The sequence below is a fragment of the Chrysemys picta genome, chromosome 4, assembly GCF_011386835.1.
Source record: "Chrysemys picta bellii isolate R12L10 chromosome 4, ASM1138683v2, whole genome shotgun sequence".
NCBI classification, from domain to species: Eukaryota; Metazoa; Chordata; order Testudines; family Emydidae; genus Chrysemys; species Chrysemys picta.
The window spans coordinates 12,317,549-12,343,297 of NC_088794.1; the positions used below are offsets into that span (position 1 = coordinate 12,317,549).

The window sequence follows — 25,749 nt, forward strand, 5'->3', positions numbered from 1 at the left end:
ATGTCCCAATTTTATAGGGACAGTCCCACTTTCTGAGTCTTTTTCTTTTATAGCCTTCTATTACCCCCCACCCCCGTCCCGATTTTTCACACTTGCTGTCTGGTCACCCTATCTCCGCGTGCCCTCTCTGCTAGGAACACAGAGCAGCGTATGGCTTAAAAACAAAACGCCCTCCCTGCCTAACCACCATCTGGGGCGCACACACTGCTCCCCCGGAGGTCAGACGGCATTAAGGACATGCACAAGCTCCGGCCACCGCCAGGATATGTCAGGGAGGCGCTGGGAGCCTGCAGTGAAGGAGGAAGGCGCAGCAGCCTAGAGAGAACCGGGGAGAAGGAAGGGGGCTGCTCAGGGAGTCCCTGGGAGCGTCCCCCAGCTGCCCGCCCGGACAGGCCAGTGGCTGAGAGGATGCAGATGGGAAGCTAGAGCCTTTTCTTTGCAATCCGGCCCAGGGCGGCCCCGGCTGCGGGCCAGGCTGGCTGCAGCCGCCGCGCACCGACAGGGGGGAGTCGCGGCAAAGCCCTAACCAGCCCCAGCACCGCCGCCGGCTGCACGGCACCAGGGGCGGGGTCTGCTCCTGCCCGCCCCCGCCGGGCCAGGCCCCCTCCTCCTTCCCCTGCACCTGCCTCCCGCCGCGCCCCGACTCGCCGGCAGCTCCCGGGGCGCGGAGCCGGAGCCCACCATGGGCCACCTGCGGGGCGGGATGCGCTGCATCAAGTTCCTGCTCTTCGCCTTCAACTTCGTCTTCTGGGTCAGTGGGGCCGGGCCGGGGGCCGCGCTGCCGCCAGAGCCTGGGGCTGCTCCGCGCTCCCCTGATGGCCACAGCAGGTTGGGGTGGGGGGCCCCTGCGGAGCTGGGGGGGGCGGGTCTCTGTGGGGCGGGAGCTGGGAGGCTGCGGCGGGGCTCGTGCTGCTCACCCTGCGGGCAGGACTGGCACCCCCCTCGGCTCGTCTGCTTCTCACAAACCCCCTGACCCGGGGAACCCCTTCCCGAGCTGCTCCCCCCCAACACCCCCTTCTCCAGGGACACCTACAAGCCATCAGCCAGGCGGGGAGGGGGTCGCTGGGATTTGCCCGCTGGAGCCTGCTGGATCGCTGACCTCCAGGTAGTTAATCAGAATGAAAAGGGAATGTACATTTGACTGTTATATGTTCTACTTGGTTTGGGGGGGGATCCCTTTCCTCCACCCTTCACATGGTTTTCACTGCCCCAGTCCCCAGGAGCAGATGCCACAGCTGTGCACCCATTGGGACACGTTTCAGCTTGGCCTTACCCTGGATTTTGGTTTGGTGCTTGCAATTTTGCAGGCACAAATAATTATGGATGCTGTTTACAGGTATTTAGGCATCTACAGATCAGGAGGAAATCTTGCCCATTCTATTTAAAGCATGCACCTGCACAGTAACATATTTGTAGGTATGTTCATTGGGGGGTGCTAAAATATTGTCTTTTAGAATGCAGTCTTCCTTCATAGAAACAACCCTTAATTTCAGCATCCCCACAATCACATGCTGAGGGAGTAGTCACCAAGCCCTAGGTGCAGTTTTGGGTACACAGGTTAACTAATAGGCTTGCATAGTGTCTTTGGCAGTTTGGCTTAAGCTTCTCAAACTCTGCTCTTGATCTTGTAAACATTCTGTTCTGTGAGGCTCATTAGCAAGAATATTTCTTCAGGAGTGATGTTAATCGCTGAACTCCAAAAAAAAAAAAAAAAAAGCCAAATTAATTTCTGATACTCTTTGCTTTTGACATAAAGCGCACACACTCTGCTCCTCCAGTTCTAAATACCTACCAGTGTTACCAGCAGCTAGAACAAAATATCTAGTGATCTGTAGTGAAAGAGTATATGTGGGGTTTTGCCCAACCATACAGCAATAGAAATAAATAACTTCATCTATACAGTAACGCCTCGCTTAACCTTGTAGTTATGTTCCTGAAAAATGCGACTTTAAGCAAAAGGATGTTAAGCGAATCCAATTTCCCCATAAGAATTAATGTAAAGGGGGGGGGGGTGTTAGGTTCCAGGGAAATTTTTTCACCGGACAAAAGACATACATATATACATGCACACACTGTAGAAGTTTTGAACAATTTAATACTGTACACAGCGATGATGATTGTGAAGCTTGGTTGAGGTGGTGAAGTCAGAGGGTGGAAGAGGGTGGGATATTTCCCAGGGAATGCCTCACTGCTGAATGATGAACTAGCTTTTGGCTGAGCCCTCAGGGGTTAACCCATTGTTGTTAATGTAGCCTCACACTCTACAAGGCAGCAGGAATGGAGGGAGGGGAGACAGCATGGCAGACAGAGACACATACCCTGTGTGTGTGTGAGAGAGAGAGAGAGATGGGCATTGTTCCTTTAAGTACGCTGGCTGCACTCTAAGTACATTGCCTTGTTAAGTAGATCAGCAAGTTGAGACAGCAGCTGCTCCCAGGAAGCTCCCTCCATCCTGAGCCTTGTCATATTCCCCCCAGCCCCCTGGAGATGGGATAAGCGGGGTGCAGGAGCAGTGGAGAGGGGGACACCCTGACATTAGCCCCCCCCCTTTCCTCCCTCCCCCTCACAGCAAGCAGGAGGCTCCCAGGAGCAGCACAGGGCAGTGGTGGGAGCGACAACTGAACTGCTGGACAACTGGTAGCCTGCAGGGTGGTTGCTGCACAGGGAACTTAGGGGAGTGGGGAGCTGATAGGGGGGCTGCCGGTCCACCCTGGTTCCAAGCCCCCACCAGCTAGCTGCAAAGGGCTGCCCTTCCTGCAAGCAGTGGACAAAGTAGGCGGCTGCGACGTTATAAGGGAGCATTGCACAACCTTAAACAAGCATGTTCCCTAATTGATCAGCAACGTAACAATGAAACAACATTAACCGGGACGACTTTAAGTGAGGAGTTACTGTCCATATTGGTTTAACAAAAATCATAGGAGCTGTTTATTCCTTGGAATCTGGAAATTGGTATTTTCCCAGTACTGTGCTGGTATCTGGGCTTGGGCAGTGCTGATAATCATGAATCGAAAGGGAAACAAAACCATCCATTGTTGGAAACCATGGTTCTAAATCTGGAAATATTTCCATAATTATGTAAAATTGCTTATTTGGATGTTTTGTCCAGTGTAGTTCTCATGTGGAGCTTTATTAAGCCTCCATGTTAGACTGTGAGAGCGTGGACCTGTGGCCTTCCAGCTGATACACCTTGTCTTGGTGATGTGGTAATAGGAGATGCTCTTGTTTTACACATAACCAAGACAGGAAAGAAGGATAAGTATCTCACTCAGTTGCAACAGTCACAGGATATGTTTGTTTCAGCACTGTGACTTTGCTGTAACATTGTGGGAAGCAAACTTCTTGGCAGTGCACATATATATCAAAAGAAAGCTATATAATTTATGTATTACTTCAAATTTAACTTTTAAAATACAGTATGCCTATCCAGTGCTCTGGGCTTCTTCTTTTTTGTTGTTGTTGTTTTTGTTTTTTATAAACCTTAGGAAACGCCTCATCACGGAATAAAAAATTCTTGATACAAAGAGAGGCAGAACTCAGCTGAGACAGCATTTTTCTTTAAAAATATAAAATGGACATAGTTAACTTTCAGAGGTGCCCAGTTCCCCCCAGTCAAAGAGTAAATCCACAAGCCAAGACATCACACGCATTCCAGCACCAAGCTCTCGTGATCTGAGCCTATGAACCTGTCATCTGCTGCTTTTTCAGGTTCACCTTATGCAGTGATGAGCTCCCAAAATCCTAATAACCGGTTCCCTACCGGGTCCTCGGCGGCAATTCAGCGGCGGGTCCTTCACCCGGAGTGAGTGAAGACACACACACACACCCCGCCGCCGAAGACCCGGTAGGGAGCTGTGCGGTGAGTACAAGCCCCACGTGCCTGTCTCTTTCCCCCCCGCCCCCCCATCCGACCCCAACCCACTTCCTGCCCCTGACTGCCCCCCTCAGAACCTGCAACCCATCAACCCCCCCGCTCCTTGTCCCCTGACCACCCCCTCCCGAGACCCTCCACCCTAACTGCCCCCCAGGACCCCACCCCCTACCCAACTCACCCTGCTCCCTGTCCCCTGACTGCCCCGACCCCATCCACCACCACCTCGACAGCCCCCCGGAACTCCCATGCCTACCCAACCCCCCCCCGTTCCCCATCCCCTGACCGCCCCCCCAGAACCTCCACCCCCTCCAACTGCTCCCTGCCCCTTATCCAACCCCTCCTCCCAGCCCCAGCCCCCTTACCATGCTGCTCAAAGCTGCAGGAGCTGCAGAGCTGCCCAGAGCGCTGGCGCCAGAGGTGCGGCGTGCTGGGGCTCGGGGAGGGGAGCGGGGGAGGGGCCGGGGGAGCCTACACAGTTGGGAGCTCAGGCGGGCCGGACAGGACGGTCCCACGGGCCGGAGTTTGCCCACCCACTGGCCCCTTTACAACTGGTTCTACACCGGCTTGTAAATTTAACAACCGGTTCTTGCGAACCGGCTCCAGCTCACCACTGACCTTATGAGACAAATGCTTTCCATCACAGTGTGGTCAGTTCATTGAACAACATCCTGATATGGTGATGAAACATCATTCCATTGCAGCACCATACTGATATGGGATGATGTTGCACCAGCCCTCAAAACTTGAGACCCTCTAATGATCACTGGAAGGAAAGAATAGCACAGTCTGAATTCTCGGGGCCTGCTCAAAATTAGAAGGCCCAGCTATGAGCAGGCTCCTTCAGTGTACAGATATGTGTACATACCTACCGTGTTTGCTCACTAGGGGTGACTAGGCATTCAGGGACTTCTCTACATGCACACACAAACACGCTCCGTGTATCATCGATGAGAGTAATTGGGCTTCCCATACATACATTCCATTTCATATAGGTACTTTTTAGTGCCCTCATCACCATAGTATGTGAGTGCCTTCCAGTAATGCATTAGATGGTGAGACTAGTATCCGTCATCTGTGCTTCATTCCATCTCCCCATCACACAGCACAAAGAATAAATAATAATAATGTGTGTCAGGGCAGAGCCCAGGAGCCCCCGGCATGGACCAGGACCCCATCGAGCTAGGTGCTGTACAAACACAGAACAAAAAAAGGTCCCTGCCCCAAGGAGCTTACTGCCTAAGTAAAGACAGGAGACAACAGGTGGATACAGACAGATGTGAATAAAAGGAAACAATGAGACAGTATTGGTCAGTATGACAGGCAGTGGTCTCAGCACATCTGCATGAGAGCAACCTGATGCTCTTCAGATGCACACTCAGTTCACACCATATGCTGCCAGTTGAGTTTTGGTCACTTCCGATAGTAATCAAAACATCAGATGGTTCATCTAAAGTTATAGAAGATAAATATGTTCCCTTAATACTTGTGTGTACTTTAAACATCACTGGCTTTTTAAGTGCTTTATTCAGTGGCTTGTAAGTTTCTAGCAAAATTATCTTTTGGGCTGAATTTTCTCATTTTTCTTTTCAGTGGTTCTTTTAAAATTATTATGCAGGTATTTTGGAATGGAGTGAGGGGGATTTCTGCTCTTTTAAAGATAAAATCCTACTCATGCCTTTCTCTGCCGGTATAACTCAAAGCCAGTTTGGATTAAAGTTGCCATCTATGTCATCCTGTGCACCCACATAGCACAAGTGCAGATGTTCTAGAGATGCAATAGATACATAGATTAGATAGAGAGGGGTGTGGGTTTGCTAAGTCTGCAAAAAAACAAAAACAGCTTCAAAGATAAAGAAGTTACAAACAGGTGAAAACACCACCCACTGGTACATGAGGGATGCTATGTCATTTGCCTACCAGAAAAGGCAGGGCAGTTTTCCACATACAGTCAAACATTGCAAGAGACTTAAAGTACCCCAAAGTACTGCCAAACATACTAATAAAATTCTGCTCCCCATGTATTACTAAGACCTTCTGTTTAGCAACAGATCATTGTCAGTCACTGGAGTGGTCTTTTCAGGCTGGGTATGTACAGGGTCCTCGAGAGTCTTTGCATACACCAGACGTGGCAAGAGTTCCCCTGTCTTTGAGATGGCCGTGTAAGGAGCACGGTTGGGTTTGGAGTCTTTCTGGATGTCAGTGCTCTAGAGGTCATGGAGTGGGACTCTGAAGCAAACGTGCAATGTAACAATGCATGTTGGGGCTTGCTGTTAGTGCCGCTTCCAAGGCTGAGGTTTTATTTGCGCAGAAGTCAGGAAATACAAGGAGCTGGTTCCCACAAATGTACTTCAGCTGCGAGGGGGCTTAGTTATTGTTGCTGTGGGAGCCGTCACCTTGAATCCCTGCCTTTAGTGTGTTTAATATCTTATCCTTATTGCATCAGCCTAGTTTTTGCCTTTAATATAATTTTCTTAGCAGGAGTTTGTGCAGGGTGCCAGTGCACAATTTAAGACACACAGTGTGGTATCTATCATAGTTTTAACAACAGGGCCAGTTCTGGTGATGTCTAGTTGAATACGAGCTAAAGGAAACTCTGTAATAATACAGCTATTAGTGATAGTATTAGGCTGAAAGGCCCTTTCCCAGGGCACCCTTTGACCTCTCAGCCAGAATCACACCTGTTGCTCATTGCCACAGTGTCCAATAGCCCAGGAGCCACACCTCTCTCTCACTCCCCCAGTGCCCAGGTCCTGCCCTGCTTGGGGGCTGCACCTGTCACTTATCCTAGGTACATCCTGGCCTGTTGGCTGTGCAGGGAGCCAGTAACCCATTTCCTTTCTCTGTGCTAATCCTCCTTGGAGCTGCCACTTGAGCAGAAGGAGGTTATAATGTTGGTTAGTGCTAGGATTGCTTTGATATTTACAAACACAAGATGGCTTAGATTTTCCACCGCTGGAAAGCAGGGAGAGGAATCAAAGTCTGGTAACCAACACCATGGCTTAACAACTTCTGACAGCCTCTGGAGATGTTGGCTATACACACAGGACCTCAGCTCCCATAATTGCAAAACAATACAGCAGGGTTTAATGGTGGTGTTAATAGGGATGTAACTACCATGTAAAAAGCTAACCGTTTAAACAAAATATTTTTAGCTGTTTAACGGTTAACTAATTAAAGCAGCGGTGGCTGGGCCTGATCCGGTCGCTGGGGTTGGGGCCGCTCCGGCTGGCGCGGGGCTGCTGGGGCCAGCCAGCCGGCCTGGGGGTTAACGGTTAAGGCGCATTAACTGGTAAGACTAATGTTAACATTTTACATCCCTAGTTGTTATCAACAGTGTAGTTACAGCTCTTTGCCAGATATCCAAGCTCTCAGGGAGAGCTGCTCTGGATAAAATTGCCTGAGGTAATATTTATTTTCCAGTTTGATTAGTGATAATATAAAAGGATTTCTTTGCCATCAGCAATTTCTGTCTCTTGTAGGCAGATGATTTCCTAGAATTATACCATTAGCGTGACCTGCATGTTGTAAAAGTGTTCAGTACGACAGGGCAGGGCCATTGGGTACCTAGAGAAGTGATTTTAGGAAGCCGTTGTATATTTGTAGCCTTTAATGTGAGAAGTGTTTGTCCATTTAAAAAAAAAAATAGTCACAGAGGCTGTTCCAGCTCCGCATTTCATATCTCCTCACATCCACTATGTTTCTCAGCTGGAAACAAGAAGGAGAACCAGCACCAGGTCACCCGACAGCTCTCTGTGGACCCAAGTTTGGGAACCTCGGACACAGGACACTTCAATTGCACTTTGAATAATTAAATGAAAGTTACTTTCTGCTGAGAATGTATGTGATATTGTAACACTGACCCTATATAAAACCCATTCATAGCTCCCTGCCTCTGTACACTAGGGGAGAGAATGCTAAATAGGACACAATTCTCTATGTTCTCGCCTTCTGCTAACTCTCCAAGTCTGCAGAGCTTTCTTGTGACTGAAGTTCTAGCCAGTATGAAACATGCCATTGTCAGTACAGAAAATATTTGATCTCATTCAATCAGCCTTCTGCCTCTTTAGCAGTTCAGTGGGGCTTGCCCAGAGCTACCTCCATCAGTACCTAGTAGAAAATGTGTATATATAATACTTTGGATTCAGAATACTTGTAATTTTCCCCATGAATTTATGTTGTAAATAACCCCTCCTAGGTTATTCTGACAGAAGGGCTGTAACCTGTTAGTCAGCTGATCGGTATGTATCCTTGTACCTTCTCCTCTGGTACTGCTTAAAAGCCTTCTGGAAACACAGACTTGCTCTGATCACTGCTTTGTGTCCTGAGCAGGGAGATTCAGACTAAATATGGTCAGAAGGGTGCAGACTATGCAACCCAAGCTTGTTAAACAACTAAAGGATAATAAAGGCATTTTCTTTCATAGTATCGCTTTTTGGGGGGCAGTCTTGCTATCACTGTATTTACGTCTCACACCTAACAGTCCCCCTTCGGTGAGGTTTCCCATAAAGGAAGGAAAGAAGAAATCTGTTGTGACTGATGGAGCCACACTGGCAACTAAATGATACAGCTTTGGCTGGCAGGCACGCTTAAAGGGAATATCTGAGTTTGCCTGTAGTAGCTCTCCTATTGAAATTGCTTCTCAGTTAAGAGCCTTTACAGTCGTACTCAATGAAAGACATGCAACCCAGTCTGACTGGATGAATGTTTCCTAGGCAAGTCTGGGGTCCCTTCAGCCAGCTATGGGTCACTTAGGAAAAGTTGATTCCACAGAGACATTTCTACCATATTTGCAGTTTCATACTTTGCAGTTTTCCTGAAGTATATTTAACTACTGAAAGTCTAGCAGGCCCAATTCATGGCATAAATGACACCGAAAACACACATTTCCAGGGCAATACATTAACATCTTAATAGAATTATTTAAAAGGACACACATACTTTTTAAATAGCTTTTCACTCTTTCCCCCTTCTTTTGCATACTCTGTCAGAAGCTGACAGTTTCAACCTTTTCTTTTAGGCAAATGTAGGTGGGGTATTTTCCCTTTTACCTTGTAGGTTTTGAATAAGGTTAAACTGAACACAGCTCCTTTTTTGTTTAAGTGCCACAGTTCCGATGTGCACAGTGCACTGGGAGTGCTGTTACCCAGCTGCAGCTGTGAATCCAACAGGACCAGTACAAAGCTTTGTGTTATGTGATTTCATGAAAATAATGGCTATTGTGTCTTGTTTAATGTATTGAGAAAGAAGACAGGTTTCAATCTCTCTGTTCCTGATTGGCTGGGAAGTTGCTTTACATGCACACAGCTCTGACACTATCAAAACTTGGCTGAACCTAGAAGGCACATGTAGCCCAAGTAAACCTGAATTTCCCAATAACGCCTACTGGTGACCCTAATAATCCTAAGGCTAGCCCATGAGTCTGGCTCTGGAGTCTCTAGCAGTATGATCGGGGCACTGGGGGACGCTTGGCTTGTGTACAGTGATGAAGTTCACTCCAGTCCATTTGCTTAGGGAAGGCTGTCACTGTGTAGGTAGAGTTAAGCCAGGCCCCAGAGCCAGGCCAACAGTTTGCTTTCTTGCCCTGTTGCTCCCTTTCAGCCCATCCCCTCAAGTGCTGCTTTCAGTCTGTGCTGAATTCACTTGCACCAGTACTGAACAGGTGCCCAGTAGGACGAGAGAGACCCAGACAGACCCATCTTTGGCATCTACTGTCCGTTAGATGCCAAAGATGTGATGAAGCAGTGGGCTCCCCCACCCTCCTCCAGGTTGGGCAGCGGCTGCAGATTTTGGCGCTGGACTCTGTCAACAGCGTTTGTTCTGTTCTGTGTTGGCTTCATCTTTACCTAAATTAGCTTTGTGGGATGAAAGCTGTTGGTATTGGCCCTGAGCTCTGGTTTGCAGGATCATTCTGAAGCAGCCTCCAGTCCCCACATTGGTGGAACCCTGGCAGAATTTCCCTTAACAGCCAGGCTGATGTCTATGGTTTTCATGGTCCTCTTTGAAGTGTCTGGATTTGATCCATGCTGATGTGACCGGTTCAGACGGATAACCTAGAAGGTATTTTTGCCCCTATCTACCATAGGAGTGTCCTTTGCGGAGCACCAGGAAATCGGCCATTTCTGCATTGACAGTGCACTTAAATGCTCTGCACTCAATTCCTCTAGGGGAGGATTGGGTCTGATTCTGCAAAGTGCTGAACACCTATACCCCAATAACATTAGTGGGAGCCGGGGGACTCCTCAGCTCCCAGAAGAGGCTTAGCACTTTGCAGAACTGGGCTCATTATCTAAACATTTCTCCTGAGCTGACATCCCATTGCACTGGGTTTGTATTTGTATCAAATGGGATTCTTCTTGATGTTTGAAAAAACGGATACCTTCTTTGCTAGACACGCGTATGGTCAGCGTGTCCCTAACTCCCTGCTGGGGCTCTCAGTTCAGTAGTGAAGACTGTCCTGTACTAAAAGGCCACTATTACTCCCTGCAGCACTAGGGTTGTCCTTGGTGGCCTCCCCTCCAAGGGCTGCTCAGGCCTAGCCCTGCTTAACTTCAGCACATTCCCCCCAGTGAAGTATAATCCTTTTTCTGAATCTTTTTTTCCTGGTTTGAACGTGCCCCTAATCAGAATCTGGCGTGTCTCATGTGGACAATGCCATTTAGCAGCTGGACCTCCTGAAACAGAGAGACTGTCGTTTATAACCGAGGTGCGGGAGGAGTGTGTGCCCTGACCTCATCTTCCTCAGAGATTCAGAGCAACCACTGTATCCGTGCTCCGCCTGACCATGCAGCAGGGCCAGCGACACACTGGCAGGGGACTCGCCCGGCTCTAGTGTCTATTTATTCAGCTTCACAACGGCCACAAGATTTTGGTTGAAAAACAGTCAGTGAAGTTATTCCTCTCCCAGTAGCTCTGTCTGTGTGATGCCAGCGTGGGCCGGCACCACCATCTCAGCTCCTGGACATGCACCAATTCCAGAGACCTCAGACTTATGTTCTGGGCTTAGAGTAAGCTGGGTTGGCCTGCCTTCAAATTCCGTCGGTTGGGTAACTGTGGTGGTCAGGAGCAGAATGGGGAGTGGCTGTGGGGCTAGGAGGGAATGAAGACAGAAGAGAGGAAAATGAGATTTTCCCATTAGGGAACTTTCCAATCGGTGTTTGTACACCACCAGGATACACCCAAGTAACAGCACATTGGGCGAATTCTCCAAATTCTGCCTGTTTGGACTTGCGGGAACTAGCTGTGGCAGCCTGAGCACTGGCGCCCTTCCCCTATGCCTCTGTTTGGGCCCTATCATTTTGTGTGGCACTCAGAACCTACAAGGCTGTTTGGGGCCATTTTGATGAATGAATGAGGTTGGTTCTTTATAATGTTTGAAAGTCATGTTTGAAATGGGTTGAAAAGCACTGTGGTGTTAAAGAATCAGAGGAGAGGATAAGGCCAGTTGTTCTGTAACAGAAATTCATTGGTATCCAATATTGGGAGGGGCCTGCTGAGTTCTGCAACTTTATAATCCTGCAGTTTTGGAGTTTCCAGGAAGCACAAGGAGTCACCCGTTGCAACTCTTTGGCATGTTCCAGCTCTTTCCGGCCCTTTGCAGTTCAGTTATTAACTGGCCTGTTTGCTTTCCAGCTGGCAGGGTTGGCTGTCGTTGCCTTTGGACTATGGCTGCGATTTGGTGGGGTCCTGGGAGACTTAACTTCGGAGGAAAAATCCCCAGAGTACTTCTACATGGGTAAGTTAAGGCGCTTAGACTTTGGCTGTATCTCCAACCTCAGTTTCACCAGCAGGTACGATCCCAAACACTACTTTACGTGATACATATAAAAATGGTGCTTAAAAGGTCTGACAGGTGAATGGCACGAACCTTGTCTCCTGCCCTTCCATGCCACATCAAGTGACAGCCTCTCTCAATTCTCTCCTAGGCAACAAATTTTGCAGACCTGAATTAATTCCTAAATATGATTTCATAGTTGAATTTTTCTGTAATGCTGGTGCTTATGAAACAGAAACTGGGAAGATGTAATTTTTCCAGAGTTCCAGATGTGCTTTTCAAGCACTGTTGGGGTGTTCTAGGGGCTCCAGATGTTACATGTATATTATGTGCCTAATTGGTTATTGTGCATTGGCTGCCTGTGGTTTCATACTTCCCATTTCTTCATCCATCCATTGTCAATTGTGAGACGTCTCCCATGCCCTTGATTTGTTTCCCCTTTCCTCTCTGATCACATTAGGAGAAGTCAGATTCAGTCTATTTTAAGCCTTAAGCGGGTTCATTCAATGTAATCTGATTTTCACAGTCATTTCATCCTTGTCCAATGCCAAGTGCAGAACAGCAGCTGAGGAGCTCCAGAGAGAGAGAAAATCCTGGCTGCTAGTGTAAGAGTATTAAATATGTATCACTGGAGGAGTTGAATGCCTGCCAGAAGTGAAAGCTGACCCAGAGGCAGTGCACGGCACCAGTTATTTCTACCCTGGAATCTTAGTCCAAGTTTAACCCTTTCTCCAGTTACTGTTAAATGTCCATTGTACAGTTAAGAATTGACCCTAACCCCAGTCTCTTGGTGGGTCAAATGACACTATATCTGTCATTTAGAAGTTACTTGACCGTAGTGCTCCTGCAAGTGAGGGCCTCAAGGTTTTGCCTACAGGCATCTTGCAAACTTCACTTGCTCAACTCTCCTAATGCACATCCATCCTGGCCTGTAGAACTCTTGCTACTCCAGTCCTGGGCCCCATTCATCTCAGTTCTGATCCATAGCAATTCTGTCTTAAACAATGCAGCCAGAGGCTCACAGCTCACTATGCAATAGTTTAGAAACAGGAAGGGAGGAATACTGTGTCCTGTTAAAACCGAAGTGGACATTTAAGGAGGCAGACTGCAATTATTCAGATTGGAATTTGGCCAGGACACCAGGTCAACACCCCTTCACTGCAAAATGTCCCACAGGATTTTAATGAATTGATCTCTCCTACAAAAGATGTTAGCTCCAGCAGAACATACTCTTTGCAGCATGCTGGGGCATCATTCTGAGCCCGTTGTGAAATGATACCTGGTGAATTGCCCACACCATGTCCTGGAGGTCTTCCCCTCCCCATGTGTTTCTGAAAGGCCTAAGAGACCTGAGGAGAGACAAAGTTATTCTGTTCATCACAATCAATTACTGCTGGTTCATTTATAGCCAGGATGAAATGGATAGATGGCTAAACCCTGACAAACAGCCTGTGATATGCATTAAGGGATGCAGTGATGTTCACAACCTCTTAATATCAGAGGGGTAGCCGTGTTAGTCTGTATCCACAAAAACAATGAGGAGTCCAGTGGCACCTGAAAGACTAACAGATTTATTTGGGCATAAGCTCCCTTGGGTTAAAAACCCACTTCAGATGCGTGGAGTGAAAATTACAGATACAGGCATAAATATATATTGACACAAGAAGTAGAGTGCCTGGCTCACTACAAAGGCAATTTTCCCTCTCTTGGTATTGACACTTCCTCATCAATTATTGGGAGTGAACCACATCCACCCTGACTAAATTGGCCTTCAACATTGGTTCTCCACTTGTAAGGTAACTCCCTTCCCTTCATGTGCCAAAATAAACCTCTTAATGTAGATTCCATCATCCTTGCTATGCAAAAAGTCGTTTCCTCTGGCGAATGCCTAGTGGGATCTCTGAAAAGTTTAAGCTGCTGCTGTAGCCTTAAATGGAAATGCCGAGTGTTTAGATTTTGATCTTTTGAACAGAGGCTTTGAGAATGTCCTTGTAAAAGTTCAGCCGTATCTCCTGATCCAAAACTGGATTTAATTTCTGCCATGCTAATTTTCTTTGTCTGGGTATCTGTAGAACCCTTACACTGCAGAATCTATCTGCTAAGAGGGGAAGTTGAGGAACAGGACAGAAATGTACTGGGAAACCCTTTGAACCTACATTATTGACTACACAGTGTCCAGTCAAATCCCAGCTGAATAGTACTGTGGCCTTTGGGCAGTTTGGCAGGACTGTGCTATTAGCAAAGATGTTAGCACCTTCTACATCATGAAGAGCTAGGAAGAGAGTCAGTGTTTCTCTGTGCAGCAGGTTGTTCTGTTCAGGTGCTTGAACCTCACCCATTGCTGAGGGTGCCCCAAGCACTTGACTCTCATGACTGTCAGGTATGAGTCACCGCACCCATTTTGTCCACTGGGGCCTATTCAGAGAGATTCCAGGAGTCTCATTTTTCCAGGGAGTGCACAGGAGCTGTGTATGTATCTTCTGTTCCAGACAAACTAGCCCCTTCGGGCTGACAGCCAGGATTTTACAGCACCGAGTCCTAGTGCAGTGTGTGTTTGTGCTATGGAAGGGACTGCCGCTCAAGGGCACTGCTGTCATCAATGTGACAGGGAGATATAAATATGTTTGGTTATATTAAAAATCTTTCCTCCAGCCTGTTTATAATGGCAGCTCTGCAGCCACTTTCTCCAAGCCTCAGGATCCAGATCCTCACGTGTAATCATATCCACTCAGAGGCAGTGCTGGGGCCTGCATTAGAGCTGCTTTCAGAGTCTGCTTTGTAGCTATGTTGGAGGTAGCTTTTGCACCATTCTGTCCTTTTGGCATGCTCCACGTGGCTGGGAAAGGTGAGCAGCAAGGAACAGCTTAGCAATATGCACACTTGACATAGGGGAGACTCTAGAGAACCAGGAAGAGAAAACAATCTATTCTACTGAAAAGGATAAGAAGACCAAGAGGAAAGCATTAGAGCAGTGAGTATAACATCTGCTGTGGGACATCCTGGGAGAGTTCCTGGGGACCCCAGTCTGATCAGCATAGGACTGTTCTACACTCCTTGTTTGTACCACTAAAACTATATCAGTTTAGAAAGAGGGATGGCTAAAGCGGTGCAACTCGCTAGTGTGGACAGTCATACTGGCATAAAGGTGCTTCAAAATGAACTATACTGATAAAAGGACCTTTACACTTGTATAACTGCATCCACACTAGGGAGCTACACTGCTTTCAACCATTTCCAAACCAGTTTATAGAAGTAAAAAAATGGGGTGTAGACCAGCTCATAAACTTGGTCATGGGATTCATGTTGAACTTGGCTGCGTGAGGCTTGTTCTCTGAGGAGATATCTGCCACAGAAGAGAAGGGTTGTGCAGAGGGAGTGATACACTTAGTTTTAGGGCACTGGCTGTAATCTCCTTCTGGAGGAGCATGGATTGAAGGACGTGGTTAAAACCGGGCAGATGGGATGTAGTTAACAGGCCGAATGGACTGTGCTGTGGTGGGTTCTAAGGCCACTCAGACTGGCCTTCAACATTGGTTCTCCACTTGTAAGGTAACTCCCTTCTCTTCATGTGCTAAAGGGAGACACATTCTGCTCATATGGTACCTGATTTGAACTGGTTTCCCTCTCACACTTATTTATGGTGGGTTTTTTTCCTGCATCTGAAATATTTTTTACTTTAACATGATTGATAATTATATAATTATACCCCTGTATTTTCCATTTGGCTGGCATGAACCACCCCAATAGCTTTGTCCCTCACCAGCAATCAGGCATCTTCTTTGCCACCTGGATTTAGTTCTGGCTGCACTTGCCAAGCAGTCCAGCCAACTTTTCCACTCACTGAAATATTCCTCTTAGTTGGAGACCGACTGGGAATTTTGACATAGGCCGATTTCTGTGTCAGAGGCTCAGGGCCATCTCTGGTTTGGCTTTTTGTTGGTGTTTCAGGTTCCTCATTACAGTTCACAAGAGCAGGATTGGCAGGAAGGGTATATTTTAGCACCATAGTAATCAAATCCTTTGACCCCTGCAGTCTCTCACCCCATATCAGTGGGTGTGACACATGCTGAAATTGAGGTTAAGGTTCCAACTGTTTATAAATGTATACACCGAGCAAGAGGAGGCAGCCATCCTAAGCCTTAGCGAACTGCACACACTGCCTAAACTGAGGTTCTCACACCTGATAGCAGAAATGCCAGTGCCTCTGTTTTACACCATTTAACAGCATGTGTTTTATGTCTCTGCTGTAAGCAGTGAGATATAATGGCAGCATTTGCTCCAGCTGTGATTATGCTCTCAAACAGTGATTTTTTTCCCATTAGATTTCATGATGAATCTTCAAAGTCTCTTTCCTTTAATTATCTTCTTTCTGGGATATGGTTACAGTGCTGGGCTGCTACTATGTAGACACATCTCGTTTGTGATGTCTGCGCTGGTCGAAGGGAACAAAGATCTGCAGGAAGAGGGAACTCCTTTTGATTGTTTCTTTCCTGAGACCATCATGCCAAGAAATCTGAAATTAAGTGGCTTGCTTTCTTTGGGAAGGAAAGTGAGCCTGGTTCATGTGCCACACTCTAAAGGGGATAGTGACACCTGGGTGAACCCAACATTTTAGTTGAGTGCATTTCATTGTCTCTGTTTGGTAATTTCCCATTCCTGAATGAACTTCTCATGCTGGTAGGGATGTTACCTGTGGGGCCGCTGCTTTTAAATTTAAAATGCTAAAGCCCAAAATGAAGACAATATGATCCTGTCAAACAGGACGTTAAGTTTGTGATGTGAGAACTGACATGGGGAAGCTTCTATAGCAGGGAGTTAAGCAACAATATGTGACACTCCAGCACAAGGGCTCCCAGACCAGCCCTCTCATCCGCCCGCAGAGTCAAGTTAGAATTCCCTGTGTGGCGCTCTGAGGAATCTCTCTTCCCTGTGGCAGTTGGGGTGTTCAGCCTCACGGGTCCTAGACTTTCCCAGGTGGGGGCTGGGAACAGAGCCTTCTCCTAGGCTCTGGACGTCACTTCTCCACTTGTCTGTTAGAACTTGAGTCTGTTGGTGTTTATGGGACAGTTCAAGACCCAGCCCTTTCCTCCAGCATTGGCTGGGCAGAAGGGGAAGGTCTGTGTTCTGGCCCCACAGAGCAGGCTGAAGGGCACTCACTGTATATCTCCTAGCAAGTAAAATATTAAACCACAGCATTGTCAGTTTCAGTTTATATTTTACTGTATGTAGCCAGTCCATGTTGCCTTGAAATGTACTAGGAAAACTGATCTGTGTGAATGAATCAGCCTACATGATAGCTCCCTGCAGCACACTTGGCTCAGAAGCGCAGCACTCCCTTCACATTACAAGTTCTTCACCACTTTATTACGTTGTACTTTCTCCACCCCAGTTATATAATCTGATGGTTTGTGGGGGCTAGAGTGGCTGTGGTTGGAAATACAGTGAAGGCTGGGGCTCTCCTTTCAGATCACTGAGGAGGCTGAACGATCCTGCTAGCTTTGAGTGGCTATAACGAGACAGTGCATGCTTTAGGATATGAAGTCATGTCTGCAGCAGAAGGATATTAGCAGCTTTTCTCCATAGTGGTGGGTGCCCACGCAAACAGGAGCAGCCCAGCAGTATGACACCATATGAACTGCAGCTGTCTACTCCTGTGCTCAGACCATTTTCAGTGCCACCTAGATGTGTGTTTTGGGTCAGGCACCATATCCTGAGTCAGCACTTTAAAAAGTCCTGTTCAGTCTCTTCCGAATCCACAAGCCCATCAAATTCCAGCAGGCCTTTAAAATTAGAACTGGAGGCAAAAGCAGCGTCTGCACAGAAAGGCACAATTCCACACCTGACACCTTCTGCCCAGGGACTGGGAATTGCTGGTGGCAATAATGCCATTGCACATCAACCCTTACCTTGCAGATACTTTTAACCCCCACCTTAGATTCAGGTGGTAAAGTCGACTCTCTCTTCTCCTGCAGTCAGAGGAAGGTTTGTATAGAAAGGACCCTGAGTGGAAAATGAAAGCTACTGTACTGAAAGCCATTAAAGGAAAAACTGATTCAAAACTGAAACTGTTAGAAGCTCCTCACCTTGCACTGGCTTTTATCACCTTCCGAGAGCTCCTGAGAGCCAGGACCCTTCCTGTGCTGGCATGGGGAGATCAGGTAACCATGAAATAAGAGTTCAGACAACAAAAAGCTGTTTAAACACATTGATCATAGAATCATGGAACTGTAGGGCTGGAAGATCAAGTCCACCCCGCATGTGATGGGGCAGGACCAAGTAAACCTAGACCATCGCTGACCGATGTTTGTCTAATGTGTTCTTAAAAACCTCCTGTGATGAGGATTTTGCAACCACCCTTGGAACCTATTCTAGAGCTTAATACCTTTTATAGTTGGAAATTTCTTCCTAATCTCTAATTTAAATCTCCCTTGCTGCAGATTAAGCCCCATTACTTCATATCCTTCCTCCAGTAGATCTGGAGAACAATTGATCCCCATCCTTTTTATAACAGCCCTTAACATATTTGAAGACTGTTCTCAGATCCCCTCTCAGCCTTCTGTCCTCAAGGCTAAACATGTCCAATCTTTTTAACCTTTCTTCAGAGGTCAGGTTTTCTAAACCTTGGATCACTTTTGTTGCTGTCCTCTGGACTGTATCAATTTATTCACCTTTTTGCCAGGAATTGTATGCAGTACTCCAGCTGAGGCTTCCCCAGTGCCAAGGGGAGTGAGACAATTACCTCCTCTGTCTTACATGGGATATTCCAGTTAATACACCCCAGAATGATGATAGTCCTCTTTTTGCAACTGTATCACCTACTCGACTCATTCAATTTATGATCCACTCTAATCCCCAGGTCCTTTTCACCAATACTGCTAGACAGTTATTCCCTATTTTGTAGTTGTGCATTTGATTTTTTCCTTCTAAGTGTCGTACTTTGCACTTACCTTTTATTGAATTTTGTCTTGTTGATTTCAGACCTATTCTCCAATTTGTCAAGGTCATTTTGAATTCTAATCCTGTTCTCCAAAGTGCTTGCAACCACTTCCAGTTCGGTATCATCTGCCAATTTTATAAGCATACTGTCCACTCCATTATCCAAGTCATTAAGGAAAATATTGAAAAGTACCAGACCCAGAACTGACCATGTGTGACCCCACGTAGATACACCCCCAAGCTTGACAGTGCTGTTTCTTCTTGGGTTTTACATTTTCCATATACTCCGAATCAGGAGGCATTTAATGAGTATAATGAGCCCTTTAACCAAGAAAATACATTTTAAAACTGATTTCTTTGTCTCTTGAAGAGATGCTGGGTGATGAATCTGCCTTCACTTTTCTTCTCTTTCCTTGCGTGGAGTTGCCATTTCTTGTAGGTCTCCCCCCTGCAGCAGCAGCTGTTTAACTTAGTTTCATTAATGCACCTGCTCTTTAACTCTGTAACTATGAATGACACATTCCCCTCCCCAGGCCTATGACTCTTTTATATAAAGCACTTACAGATCACCTTGGCACCTGCCATTGTGTTTGTTGCTCTCCCCTATGACAACACCATTTAGCAACAGGCTGTCTGGGTCCCAACTGCCCTACCCCTCTGTGATTCACTGAGCTGATTGAAAACTGATTCTGGGGTCAGGATCTAGTCAGACTACCAGAAGTTAGACTCCTAGCTGTACGGTTGTTCCTAGTCCAGACCCTGTCATCAAGACAATACTTGCCTTAATTCTAGAAGCAGACACCCTAAAGCACGTAATTCAGTTGACTGGGGATAATAAATTCCTGGTTGGCTATTAACAAATGAACATTTTGCTGCGACATTGCATGATAATACCTAAAGCCCAGGCACATATAGGTTTCTTAAATTAGATCCCTTATACTTCACACACCCTCTTCTATTTAGAATATCCCAGTTTTAGAATCAGCTCTCTAAAAAGGGATAGAAAATGGCTTATAGAAAAAGGAACACAATCAGTTTTTTTGTGCTATCATGTGGAAAGTGTCCTACCCTGTGTTACATTCTAACAGAGCTGGAAACACTCACAATGGGACTATCCACTGGGAGTATCAAGAGGAGATTTTAATGGACACTATAAAGAAGCCAGAATCCTCTCTAGCTTCTGCCCCATCTCAAATGATTCTGAGCACCAGGAGCGGCGCCAGAGTTTTTGCCGCCCTAGGCGGCAGCATTCCTCTGAGCATTCGGCGGCGGGGGTCCTTCTGCTCCGCGTCTTCAGGGCACTTTGGCGGCGGGTCTCGGAGCGAGTGAAGGACCCGCCGCTGAATTTCCGCTGAAGACCTGGAGCGGAAGGACCCCCCGCCGCCGAATTTCCGCCGAGGACGGCAAAATGCCGTCCCCCAAATCCTGCCTAGGACCGCCTATGGTCACCTAGTGGAAGCGCCGGCCCTGCTGAGCACAGATAAGACAGATTTGGAGCAGAGACATGTTACGGCTGCAGATATTAAACTAGCAATTTATGCCAAAATCTTATAATTTCTCATCTGCCCAGTATGAGCTGTACTGCCAAGTTTATTAATGGACTGTATATATCAACAGTTTTACACGTGCTCCAAAAGCCAAGGTTGAGGCAGTTGATTTAAACAACCTTGAAGGGGGATGGTCCTCATTATTCTCTTCACTGTTGTGCACTTGCACCCAGAAATTCTCCATGTTTGCATTCAAACATCACGAGGGCAGTACACTTCGTAGTGCTCACATAACTACAGGTGTTGGGAGATAAACCTTTGAAGAGATTTACACAGCGCTAGGGAATATAACTTTTCTGTCACTAATCAAGCCGCATGTAATCTTGAAGTCTGCTGGGACTGTTGAAGCTCCATTAAAAATTGTCTATCAGGTCTAATAGACTAGCATACACTGGTACTTTATTTAGATATTAGCTCAGTGTTTTATAGCACATGCTCCCTGCATGCTACCTCCATGTTCTGGCATGGACAATGGCTGCACTATGTTAGTTTGTACATTCTTGCAACATAATTATTTAGGGTTGTGAAAGTGATTTAAGATGGGGGAATAAGCAACAGTAGTAGGCGAATTCTACTCTGAGCGTGTGTTGTATAATGCCTAGCTAATGGGCCTCTAGACTCTGATGCAAATAAAAGAAACAAAGATTCTGTTTTCATGGAAATATCCTAACTAAGGGGGCGGAAATGCAGGATGGGCGGTTACATTGTAGTGGTGCTTACATTATAATTTCTGAATTTAATCCTAAAATATCAACAGAAGTACATGTACGGGTTGCTATTTGGAACACTCAAGTGATTCTGAAATCAGCAGCTCTACAGTGCAACTTGAAATCACCATTTGGAGTGTGATAATCTCTTGTCAGTTACTCTCAACAATATCACAAAAAGCTTCATTTGCTTTAAATAGCTGTCTAAATATAACATATTTGACAGTTACATTTTAAAAAGTTGCAGGAAGGAAAAAAGGTAAATTAGGCAAATATTACAAAGAAGTCGTCAAATCTGTCCTATCACTTTGTCAGTTGAAAGCAAACCTCATAACCACAGAGTAACTATTAACTTCACAGGAGTTACAGGGTGTGGTTATGGTTATCTGCTGTGCTGTGCTGCTAGGAAGTTGTGAGTTCCATCTCCCTCTGTTTGTAAATCCATAATTTCATTTCTCTCCAGTTGCTAACAGCAGTTGGTTGCTCTCCAGTTTTGTAAACCTATTGGATAAGAATATTTATAGTAAAAATCTGTGCACACCGAATAATGGGGCCAGATCCTCAGCTGTTGTAAATCGGTGTAGCTCTTTTGGAGACAATGGCACTTTGCCAGTTTACACCAGCTGAGAATCTGGCCCATGATTTCCAACAACAGCTGGGATGTTTCTGGTACTGTGGGATTTCTGACATTAAGAACTGGTCACACACGCAAGCAATCTTCCATTGAGGTTAATTAGTGTGAAGTGGTGTTGTTTGTAGATTTGCATGGGTGTATAAGGGCTCAGAGGCAGCAGAGGAGCAGATCTCTCACAGAGCCTTTCATTCTGTCTCAGAAATGGGGGCCGTCTCTTGCCCCCAACACATGCTCAAACATGCCCCAGTTTGCAGCTGTAAAGTTCTGTCCTTTTCTTTTTCCTAAACAATTCAGGGTGATAGAATTCTGCAGTCAGTGCTTAGGACAAATGTTCCACTCAGTTGTGGGTGCTGCACAAAATGCCCTTTATCCTTGTTACTAGATGCTGTTTCAGGTTGGGTAGCTGTTGCCTCCTACCCATTCCAAAATAGAGTATGTATCCTTATAGCCAAGGGAAAGAAAAAGAAATAGCATCCTGTCCCAGAGCTTTATATCAGTAGCCAGGGAAGATTAATTTGCCCATTCCCATGCCTGAGCAGGACACATGCACTAGCGAGGAAGGCTAGAAAGTGCAAATTAAAGTGATTCTGTCTTGTGTGGGGTTTTTCCTCAGGCCACACAATATTGTGGAGCTCCATGCTGTGAACATGTGGGGATCTAAACCTTACATCTGCATTTGCCCTCCTTCCCTGCTGGTGGCTGTAGGCCTCTCTGTCTGAGATTGCCATTGGCTCATTGTCGGTTGCCCTCATTAAGTGGGAATTGTCATTGGAAAAATCCCCATTTGAAATCTTCCAATTGGGAAATAATGGTTTTCCTATAGGAAAATTTGTACAGTTAAGGAAGTGGGGTCCAAACTACTTCTCCCCATGTCTTTTCAGTTTTGCAGCTTTTGCCAGTTGGAAAAGTCTAAAAAGTGTCTTCTTTTCCATTTTCTCCCACCTTCTCTTTTCTAACTGACAAAGAAGTCGAAGTGTTGTGTTGTTTTCTCACTTAAAGAGGAAGAATGTTATTGCTAAAAATGAAAGTGTTACTTCCTGTTTTTAACTTTAACATTTTTACCCACTTTTTTTTTTAAGGGAAAGAACACAAAACAGTGAGGTGAGCATTTCCCCACAATTTCAAACTGAAAAATCTCCAAAAATATTGAAAAACTTGAAGGGTTCCCCCCCCAAAAAAAAGTTGTTAAAAAATGTAGTCAAAAATTAGATTTTTTCACAAAAATAATTGTCTTAGATGAGACCCCATTTTTTACCAGCTCTACTGCAAAGTGACACTTCTCCCCAGATCCTTCACAGCCAGCTCTCTACCTAATAGTGATAGACTCAAGGAGCTCACTTTGTCTGGCTTAACAAAGAGAAGGTTAAGGGCAGAGTGGATTTGATTTAAATCACTAGTCAGGAAGACTCGATTTAATCATGGATTTCTACATAAAAGTGCATTCTTGTTGGTTGTTATAATCTTAATACATATTCTTCACAACTCAGAGAAAGATGTAGGTTTCATTTTTAGAAGGTACACACTATACATTTTTTAAGTGATTGTGATGGGGCAAGGCCAGATGGCTACAGTAAAGTAGTGAGGAACAGGTATGTTAGCCCCAGGCTAAACAAATCCTTGGCACCATGGTAACTAACTGGCAGTTGCTCCAGGTTAATCAAGACACCTGGGGCCAATTAAGATCCTTCTAGAAGGCAGGAGAGACAGCTAGATTGATTGAGACACCTGAAGCCAAGTAAGGACTGGCTGGAACTAGTTAAAAGCCTCTCGGTTAGTCAGTGCGGTGTGGGTGTCAGGAGCTATACGAGGGAGCTGTGCTGTTGGAGGAACGAAGTACTACGAAGCCATATCAGGTGAAAGAAAGGAGGCCCTGAGGTAATTGTGAAGAAGATATTGAGTGGGGGCTGCTGTGGGGAAGTAGCCCAGGGAATTGTACATGCCGTATTTCCAAAAAGTCAGCTTCCATAGCTGCTAAGTTTAGGGTCCCTGGGCTGGAGCCCGGGGTAGAGGGCAGGCCCGGGCTCCCCCCTCCCCTCCCTGATTAATCACTGATACCGGGAGACAACAGAGACTGTGTGAGGGAGGGTTGTTTCTCCTCACCTCCCCTGCTGGCTTATTATGAAAATGGCTCAGTAGACTGTGACCCTTGTCTCTAGAGAGAGAAGGGCTATGTGGAGGGTCACAGTGAGCCTCTGAAGCTAGAAAAATCCGTCAGGAAACGCAGGACCCACGAAGTCAAGGACAGAACTTTGTCACATGATTTATTTTGAAAACTTTTCAGATTAGTTTTACAGCTATATCAGACAATGATCGATTGTTTGGTTATTTCATTTACCAAAGGTAATTAAAGCAGATAGTTCACCTCCCACTGACTTCAAAAATATCTCCAATTCAACAGGTTGATCATTAATATTTGGAGGATTTTCTTGACGTGCTGTATTAGGAGGAGAACATCACCAGACAGACATTTAAATTATTTTATTTAACTAAAACAACAACATTATATATTCTGGATTTTTTCTTCAACAGCAAACATATAATATTTTAACAAAACAAGCATATGAATGTAGTTAAGCATATAGTTAAACATTCAAGTTTTTTATATCAGGTTTGTTTTTGTTAAAATTGTTTTTAACTAAAATAGTTAAATGAAATATTTATTTAAAAAAAACAAAAATTAAATCAACTATATCAGCCAGGTCAACATGAGAAACTTTAAATATTGGCTTCTGTAGCTAACTCAGTTGTCTTCACCTTAATTTTCCTGTTTGTTCATAATGTGGAAAAGAAAAACAAGCTTTCCTGCTTTTTCAGGTCCCAAACGATTTCTCAGTTTGGAATGAATTAGTCCCAAGGAAGAAAATATTCTTTCTACACTGAAAGAAGAAGCTACTGCTGTTAAAAGTGAGATTATCACTTCATCAGTCTCTGAATCCAAGTGCTTAAGTCACTTCCACCAGTTCACTGGTGTGACTTTCTTTAAAACATATCAGCAAACATATATTTCTTGAATGGTTCACCCTTAGCTCTGAAGTTTATTATAGTTGGCATTATGGAGGGATGATTGCTGGATGTCCATGTCATAGCCAACTCCTCTTCTTCATCAGTTAAGGTTTGACTCTGGTACCGAGTATTGAGAATATTTGCAAGAAAATGAGCTGGAGATAGTGCTTGTCCCATTCATTTTTTTTTAATGCTTGTAATTTAAATTTTCATTGCTTATTTCTCTTTTTAAGATCTCACTCAGTTCCTTCCAAATTTCAACAAGATCAGCAATAAAACAGCTATTTCCCTGCATTTTGTTCAAGGCTACAGAAATAGGCTTTAGGGCACTCTACAGGTGTTCAACATTTCTCTTAAGCCCAGTGTTGAGAACTTTGGCTGTGACAGGGCTATCTATTTTTTCACTATTTCGTTCACAAACTGTCGTCATATTAGGACCGTTTTTGATATAGTGCTCAAAACAGTCCACTCCTGAGTTCCACTGCACATCTTGTGGGAGAATGAGCTTGGTTCTTCCCACTTTTTTCAGAGCAGCTGCTGCAAAGTGGTTGTTACGGAAGTATTTTGCAATTTCAACAACATTAGACTTTATTTCTGGAACACTGAAATCTTTGGCTAGGAGGTGCATCAAATGAGCACTGCAGCCGTATGTTATTAGCTTAGAATTCTCTTCACTCTCTTCTAAATAATTTCTTCTCACCTTGCATACATTTGCAACGTTGTCTGTGACAAAGCTGCATACTAGACATTTGAAATTTTTTTCAATTTGTTATAGCTTTTACTGCTACTACTTGTAAGTATTCTGCAGTGTGTGCATTTCCTGATGTATCCATTGTTTCTATAAGGAAGACATTCCCTTCTTCTGTTGTCACACAAGCACATACAACAGGATCGTTGTGGACATTGCTCCACCCATCAAGACTCAGGTTAACAATTTCACCCTCTAGACCTTTTGCACATTGCTCAATTTCTCTTTTGTATGCTTTGTCCAGCAATTTGCCTGTGACATCTGCTCTGTTGGGTGGATAGTATCCTGGTCTTAATGACTGATCCATGTTAATGAAATGTGGGTTCTCAATCCTATGGAAAGGAGAGTTTGTTACATAAACAAAGGGGGCAGTTTTTTTCATCAATTACCTGTTTTTGTAATCTGCTGGTTCTTATCACAAACTTATCTATGGTTGTTTCTGGATGATGGAGATTTGTTTTTCTTTTTGCTACAGGTGATATACTGTGGCTATGTGACATACATGATGTGACTGAAACACTATTATTGG

At 45.4% G+C, this 25,749-nt stretch overlaps 1 protein-coding gene across 4 annotated transcripts in view; it reads left to right on the forward strand.

Annotated features, from left to right (window-relative positions):
* Positions 1–245: 245 nt before the first annotated feature.
* TSPAN2 (tetraspanin 2) overlaps positions 246–25,749 on the forward strand; it is a 52,206-nt gene continuing 26,702 nt past the window's right edge. For 2 of the 4 annotated variants that reach the window (XR_002889317.3, XM_008171673.4), the window contains exons 1-2: positions 257–751; positions 11,504–11,606. Coding sequence is in view for 3 of the 4 variants with exons in the window: in XM_008171673.4 (XP_008169895.2) it covers positions 683–751; positions 11,504–11,606 (172 nt within the window). In the remaining variant the exon portion in view is untranslated. Of the gene's footprint in view, positions 752–11,503; positions 11,607–25,749 lie in introns of all 4 variants that reach the window. The other 2 variants (XM_024108286.3, XM_008171674.4) reach the window with 2 other exon arrangements.